At 75.5% G+C, this 7,776-nt stretch overlaps 1 protein-coding gene across 1 annotated transcript; it reads left to right on the top strand.

The window, feature by feature from the left end:
- Positions 1-4,988: 4,988 nt before the first annotated feature.
- AURANDRAFT_16956 (hypothetical protein) lies at positions 4,989-5,222 on the top strand (the record flags this gene model as incomplete). Its single annotated transcript, XM_009039115.1, has 1 exon — positions 4,989-5,222. A coding segment is annotated over one exon (234 nt), but the record flags the coding sequence as incomplete, so codon positions are not given.
- Between the last annotated feature and the right edge of the window lie 2,554 nt (positions 5,223-7,776).

The raw sequence follows: 7,776 nt of genomic DNA, 5'->3' as shown, positions 1-7,776 counted from the left end.
AAGCTCGAGAGGCAGACGCCCGTCTCCTCGTTGAAGAGGCGGAACGACCCGTCCTCGCACGCGACGAACACGAGTCCGTCGGCGCTCGCGCCTCCTACGATGCCCCCGCGCCGTGGGAAGCCCGCGTACTTGCCCCGCGCGACCTCCTTCGTCTCCAGGTCGCAGAGCGAGACGGAGTCGGGCTCCGTATCCGCGAGCAGCTGGCCTTTCGCGGTGAACGCGACGAAGCTGTGGCCGCAGCCGTCGAAGATGTGGAGCCGCTCGCCCGTGAGGCCGTTCCAGAGGCAGACGCGCTCGCGGCCCGCCGTCGCCGCGACGTCGCGGTTGGCCGTCTTGCTCATCTCGCCCTTGGCGGAGCCGCCGCCGGCGACGGTGACCTTGGCGTGCTTGGCCTTGGCCGTCTTGCTCATCGTCGAGCGCGTCGACGAAGAGCACGCAGGGCGTCGCCTCCGAGAAGCGCTTCGGTCGCAGCGCGCGGAGCGGCTCCGCGACGAGCTTGGACCAGGCGTCCGCGACGTCGCCGTCGAGGTCGTCGTCAGGGCAGCCCCGGTCGCGGCGGAGCGCCTTCAACCGCTTGCCGAAGCCCGGCACGCGCGCGCAGAGCTGCGCGGCGAGCGTCTCGACGATCCGCCGCGGCGTCGAGCCCGCGGCGTCGTCGTGGCGGCAGAAGTGCCACGCGGCCGCGCGGCCCCGCTGCGCGCAGCGGTCGAGGACCATGGCCAGCGCGACGGACTTGCCCGTGCCCGCCGCGCCCCGGAGCCAGCCGAGCTTCGGCGCGGCGCCGTCGGCGAGCCAGGCTTCGACCTACGGCGCGCGGTCGCTTGTTTCGGCTCACGCGCTCTTGCTATCACGCTGGCTTCGACGTCGGCGACGAGCCACTCGCGCGTGCCGCGCATGCGCGCGCGCCGCAGCGACGAGAGCGTCTCCGAGTGGTCCGCGGGCTCGAGGCGCAGGGCCTCGTCGACGGCCGCGGCGCCCGCGACGAGCGGCCGCGCGGCGTCGTAGGCGCCCACGGCCGTGGCGACGCTCTTCTTGAAGGCCGCGCTGCCGCCCAGGGCCTTGCTGCCGCGCTCGGCCTTGGCCCAGACGCGCAGGGCCGCGGCTTTGGACACGGTCTTCGGCTCGGCGACGAAGCGGTCGTCCCAGGCGTCGAGCCACAGGGCGCCGTCGCCCCCCACGAGTTGCTTGGCATCGTCGCGCGTGAGGCGCTCCGGGACGGACGCGCCGGCGCCCATCGAGCTAGCTAGCTAGAGATCGGGGCTGCCGCGCACCATGCGGCGGCAGAACTGCACGGCCTTCTTGACGTCTGCACTTGCAGGCAAGGTCAGCGAGCTCAGCTCAGCGGGAGAGCGCGCGCTCGAGCTCTCGGGCGCAATGGGCGGACCGTAGAGGCCCGGTTCCCCCCTCTATCGGATGTCGTCGGCGTCGCCGTCGGCGCGGAGGGTCGGGCGCTGCGGAGCCTGCGAGGGCTGCATGGCGCAGGAGTGCGGGAGCTGCCGGTTCTGCGTCGACATGGTGAAGCGCGGCGGGCCCGGGACGCTCAAAAAGCCGTGCCTGCTGCGGCGCTGCGTCGCCGCGCCGGAGCGGGGCGGCGGCGCGCTGGCCCACGCGCAGGCGCGCCTGCCGGCGAAGCGGCCCGCGGAGGGCCCGCCGCGCGTCGGCGACGTCGTCTGGGCGTTCTTGCACGGCGACGCGCTCCGTCCGACGCCCGCGCGCGTGCTCGCGGTCGGCGACGTCTACGGCGTCGCGGCCTTTGGCGGCGACGGCGTCGCCACGGAGGCGGCGCGCGTCCTGGGCTTCCGCGCCGAGTTCTCGCGCGTCCACGCGGGCGCGTACGGGGCCCGCGCGGCGCCGTCCTGGGACGCCGCGAGCCTCGCGGCGACGGAGCACCTCCTGCGCCACGCCCTCGAGGGCCTCGACGGCGAGCGCGCGGCGAAGCGGCGCGCCGTGCTCGACGGCCTCCTCGCGCCGCCGCCGGCCGCGCCGCCGCCCGCGCCGGCGCCTCTACGGCGCGCGGCCGCGGCGCCCGCGCCGCGCGCGCCCGCGGCGCCGTTGCAGCGCGCGCCGGCGGCGCCCGCGCTCCAGCGCGCGCCCACGACGCTCCAGCGCGCGCCCGCGGCGCCGAAGCGCGCGCCCGCGGCGCCGAAGGCGAAGAAGGCCGCCGGGCCGCCGAAGAAGAAGCGGCCGCGGCCGCCCAAGGACGCGCCGGCGCCCGCGGCCGAGGCGCCCGCGGCCGAGGCCGAGGAGATGCTGCCCTGCGGCGTCTGCCGCAAGTTCGGGGGCGAGCTGCTGCTCTGCGACGGCCGCGACGGCACGTGCCCGCGCACGGCGCACGTCGCGTGCCTGTCGCTCAAGAAGGTGCCCGCGGGCAACTGGTACTGCGCGGCCTGCCGCGCGCTCAAGCTCATCGCGCGCGCCGAGGCGGCGAACGCCGCGGCGAAGCTCGGCGACGCGACGACGGACAGCGACGGCGACGGCGACGCGTCGCCGCGGAAGCGGCCGCGGCCGCCGCCCGCGAAGAAGCGGCGGAAGGCGCGCAAGCGCGTGACCTGGGCCGCGGAGCCGGCCCTCGAGACCGTGATCCACATGGTCAAGGCCGGCCGCGCGCCGCCGCGCGACCGGTCGCCCGCGGCGAAGGCGCCGCCGCGGCCCGGCGGCGCGGCCCGCGCCGAGGACGCGCCGGCGTCGCCCGCGGCGGCGCGGCCGGAGGAGCCGGAGGAGTCCGCGGCGTCGCGGCCGGAGGAGCCGGAGGAGCCGGAGGAGCCGTCGTCGCGGCCGGAGGAGCCGTCGCCCGCGGTGTCGCGGCCGGAGGAGCCGTCGCCCGCGGCGCCGCCGGCGCCGCCGGCGCCGGCGTCGCCGCGGCCCGAGGAGACGTCGCCGCGGCCGGCGCCGCCGCCGACGCCGCCGCTCCCGACGCCGCCGCCGACGCCCGACGCGCCGCCGGACGAGTCCGTCGCGGAGCCGCGGCCCGCGCTGCCGCCCATCCCGGAGCTCGCCGCGGAGGAGCCCGCGCCGCCGCCGGCCGCGCCCTCGGAAAACGTCGCGGTGCTGCTGCCGCCCGAGCCTCTGGAAAACGTCGCCGTGCTGCTGCCGCCCGAGACTTCGGACGCGCGGCCGCCGACGGAGCCCGAGCCGGTGGCCGCGCGGCCGGCGGAAGCGGTCGCCGCGCCGCCGTGGCCCGTGGAGCCCTCGGCGCCGCGCGCCGCGCCGCCGGAGCCGCGCGCCGCGCCGCCGGAGCCGCGCGCCGCGCCGCCGGAGCCGCGCGCCGCGCCGCCGGCCGCGCCGCCCTCGAAGCCGTCGGTGCCGTCCGCGCCGCCGTCGGAGCCGATCGCGCCGCCGAGGCCGCCCGCGCCGCCGCCGGAGCCGTCGCCGCCGCCCGCGGCGAGCTCCGCCGCGCCCGCGCCGCCCTCGGAACCGGTCGCGCCGCCTTCGGAGCCGGCCGCGCCGCCGCCGGAGCCGGCCGCGGCGAGCTCCGCCGCGCCGCCTTCGGAGCCGGCCGCGCCGGCGACGCCCGCGGCGCCGTGCCGGCCCGAGGACCCGGCGTCGCCCCGCGCGCCGGACGCCGCCGCCGCCGCGCTCCAGTCGCCGCCCGGCTACCTCGCGGCGGTGCTCCGCGTGTCGCCGCTGCCGATCTCGCGCGAGGAGCACCTCGTGCCCTTCGACGACCTCGTCCGGCGCGAGACGGAGCGGCGCAACGAGGCCCAGAAGGTGTCGCAGTCGCAATAACACGCGCTTACTGGATCCACCCGCTGAGGGAGCCGCGGAACTCCGCGTCCGTCGGCGGCCGCGCGCGCCACGCCGTCGCCGACGCCGCCGGGCCCGCGCAGAGCACGACGTCGGCGACGCGGTCGTCGCAGGCCAGGCTCCCGGCCCAGGCGAAGAGCTTCCGCAGCATGAGCCGCCGGTGCGCGGCGTCGTCGCCGGCCTCCTTGGCGTGCGCCAGAGCGGCGGCGACGTGGTCGACGATCACCAACGGCCGCTCCTTCTGGCCCTCGAGCCCCCGGCGCAGGTGCTGGCAGAGGATCGAGAAGTTGACGGCCCGCGTGTGCGCCGGATCGTTGCCGACGATGATGTCGAACCTGCGGCCGCCGGAATCGTGCGTTTCCGGGCGCAAAAGACGCGGCGTCGGGACAGGACGATCCACCAGATGCCCATGGACTGCGCCACCGTGCCGGCGACGCCCAGCCGCTCGCTGGAGTAGATGGACGCCACGAGGCAGAACCTGGTTAAAATGCCACGTCGGCGCGGCGCGCGCCCGCAGACGCCGGAAACACACAGCAGATCGTGGGCGCTCGTCGCCTCGCGCAGCGTCACGTAGACGACGGGCCGCCCGGACCGCGCCGCCGCCGCCTCGTACGCGCGGCCCGCGCCATCGAAGGCCGCGACGCGCAGGTTCGTCGGGCCTTCCCCTAGCGCCGTCGCGGCCCTCCGCTCCGCGTCCGTCTCGACGTCGGGCGCCGTCGACGAGCGCGCGGCGACGGAGGCCAGGGTCGGCCCGAAGTAGAGGTCCCCGAGGGGCCAGGCGAGGATGGACCCGCTGACGACGAAGAGCATGCTGCCCGCCGTCGTTCCTAGGACCGTCGTCCCGCCTCGCGACGTCGTCGTCGAGAAGCGTCGAGGCGCATGTCGCTGCGGTTCCGCGGCTGATGATGTTGTCGCACGAGTGCGGACGAACAGGAAGGCGCGCCGCATCATGGCAGCTCGAGATGGCAGCTCGAGCACCGATCAGGCCGACGGTGCGGCTTCATCGCCCCTTGCACAAGGTTGTGGCCGTGAAATCAGTCCAACACGTCTGTGCGAGCGACGGAGCAGCAGCTTTGACAGCATGGCGGGAGAGAAATCGCTCACCATCGAAGAGGCGCGCCGCCCGCGTCCACCGCCGCGCATGCGTGCGCTGCGACGACCGAAACGCGCGCCGCTGGCGCCGCAAAACCCGCCCGCGCCGCTCCTTGAAGCCGCACCGCATACGCGCCGGCACGCCACGCCCCCTGCCTCAGGTCGCGGCGCACGACCAGGAGGAGGACTGCTACATCATCATCGGGAACAAGGGCAACGGCGGCCCCAAGGTCTACGACGTCACCAAGTACCTCGAGGACCACCCGGGCGGTTCCGAGGTCATCTGCGAGCTCGCGGGCAAATACGCCGACGACATGTTCGAGGACATCGGCCACTCGAACGAAGCGCGAAAGCAGCTCAAGGAGTTCCTCGTCGGCCCGCTCAAGGCGCGCCCTCGCCGCGCCCGCGCTCGCGCTCGGCCGCGCGGAGATTCGATCGCGACGTCCGCAGGCGACCGAGGAGGAGATCGCGGCGCTCGCTGGCTCGGGCGCGGGCGGCGGCGGCGAGGGCGGCGGCATGATCGCGCGGAGCGGCGCGACGCTTTTTTGTTCGGCGGTTCGCTCACGCGGTCCCGCGCGCAGGTCGGCGTCCTCGTCGCGGTCGTCGCCGTCGGCGTCGGCTACTACTTCTACTCGCTGCAATAGACGGGCTACGAAAATAAGAACTGTGGGCCGGCTTTGCTGCGGGTCGCGCGTCTGGGAGCGCGTCTTGCGTGCGGGCCCTCGGGAGGCCTCTTGGTTGTGGAAGGGCGACTCGTGACATCTGCGATGGGCCGGCCGTTTTCGCTACTACGCTGCACGGCTATGCTCGCGCTCGCAACACTCACAACAGCGCAGACGCACGGCTGCGTCGCTCTGCTCGCAGCAATGGCACTCGCACCGGCGGCTGCGGCGTCGCAGAACGTCGCATCGATGTTCGCCCTGGCGACAACGGCGGCGGCGCTGCGGCCGTTCGGCGCACGCATCCACGGCGCACCCCTGCGCAGCGCAACTGTCGCCAGGAGCGCATCCCCGCCGCGCAGCGCGCGCAGCGCAAGCTTCCTCGCCGCCACGACGCTCGACCTTCCGGCGGACGCCGCCGTGCGCGACGCGGCCGTCCGCGACGTCGCGAGCATGGACGAGCTCGACGCCGTCGTCAAAGCGGCGGAGGACGGGCGGCTCGTCATGGTCGAGGCCTACGGCAGCAACTGCCCGAAGTGCAAGCGCATGGCGCCCGAGTTCGAGGCCTGGGCGCGGTCGCGCCCGGACGTCGACGCCGTTTCGGTCAACCTCTCCAAGGTCTCCGGCGCCTACACGGCGTTCGGCGGCCCGAAATCCGTGCCCGCCTTCTTCGCCTACGCCTACGGCGAGCGCGTCGACGATTTGGGGGGGCAGCAGGGCGTCGGCGCGCTCGAGGCCTACGCGGCGGACTGGGCCGACGCGTGCGGCGACGAGGACGAGTGCGACCTCGACGCGTCGATGTTCTCCTAAGCGTAGAGGGCGCCCCTACGCGGCGGACTGGGCCGACGCGTGCGGCGACGAGGACGAGTGCGACCTCGACGCGTCGCTGTACTCCTAAGCGTACAGGCCACCGACGAGCGACCCCGGCGCGGGTTTCGGGCCCCGGTCGAGGCGCTCGAGGAGCGCGCCGCGCATCTTGCCCGTGAGCTTCACGAAGGGCACGTGGCGCGGCGTTTCCGTCTCCGCGCAGAGGTAGTCCGCGAGGAGCGCGTCGTTCCAGTGGACGAGCTTCGACGCGACGTAGAAGGGCCCGTCCTGGGCCTTGGACAACGCCAGATCGTAGCGGCCCTCGCCGCCGGCCTGGAGGACGGCCTGCGCGGCGACGTGGACGACGAGGTACGCCATGTACTGCGGCGGGAACTTGGCGAGGTCGAGCTTTGGGAGCACGTGCGCGAGGTACGCGTCCGTGTCCGCGAATTTGCGCGCCGCGGCGTCGAACTCGTCGAACCAGTCCCGCAGGAATCTGCTCCCGGGCGGCGCGGCCAGGAACCACGACTCGACGACGCGGACGTCCGGCCGCGAGTTCCAGCCGGCCATGTAGTAGCCTACGCCGCAGCGTTTCTCTTTTAAAAAAGCGGGTCGCGACGCCGGGACCCGCCGACGAAGTCCGCCGCCTTGCGCTGCACGAGGCCGTCGAGGGGCCGCAGCAGGATGACGCTCGCGTCGAGCCAGACGCCGCCGTAGCGGCTCAGGAGGTAGAGCCGGACCTACCGCGGTGTCGTTTCCCGGCGAAGAAAAATTTCGGACGCCGGGCCTCGACCCAGTCGCTCTTCTGCGCGGCGGCCATGGTCCGGAACCGCGGCGGCGGCCGCTCGCCGGGCCGCAGGAGCGACGGGAGCGACGCCAGCGTGACGGCCCGCACGGACCAGGCCGCGTTGAGCTGCTGGAACCGGAAGACGCAGCGCTTGACGAGGTCGGGGATCGCCGCGCCGTCGGCCCAAAAGGTCCAGGCGACGCGGGGGATGTTGTCGCCGACGTCGTCCCGCGGCGCCGCGGGCGGCGCCGCGGGCCCGCGCGCCGGCGGCGGCGCGGCCGCGAGCCGCCGCGCCCAGGCGATCGCGGCGGCCGCGGCCGCGGCCTCCGTCGCCTTGTGGACCGCGGCGTCGCCCGGCGGCGCGAAGGGGCGGCCGAAGGCGACGCGCACGTCGCAGGCGTCCGCGAGCGCCGCGACGCGCGGGTCCGAGCCGGTGCCGCCGACGACGCCGACGATGGGCACGGGCAGCCCGCGGACGCGCGCGACGGCCGCCGCGTCGTCGGCGCTCAGCGGCGCCGTGTCGCCGTCGGTCTCCGCGAGCCGCAGGACCAGCACCTTGCAGTCCAGAGTTTCGAGTTCGTGCAGGAGCCTCGCGGGGTCCGCGACGTCGATGAACCCAATGGCACCGTCGCCGTCGTCGAGCGCGACGCCGCCGAGCCGCCGGCCCAGCGCCTCGAGGCGCGCGTC

The sequence above is a fragment of the Aureococcus anophagefferens genome (assembly GCF_000186865.1).
Source record: "Aureococcus anophagefferens unplaced genomic scaffold AURANscaffold_10, whole genome shotgun sequence".
Taxonomy (NCBI): domain Eukaryota; class Pelagophyceae; order Pelagomonadales; family Pelagomonadaceae; genus Aureococcus; species Aureococcus anophagefferens.
This window is presented reverse-complemented; position numbering and strand designations above follow the sequence as displayed.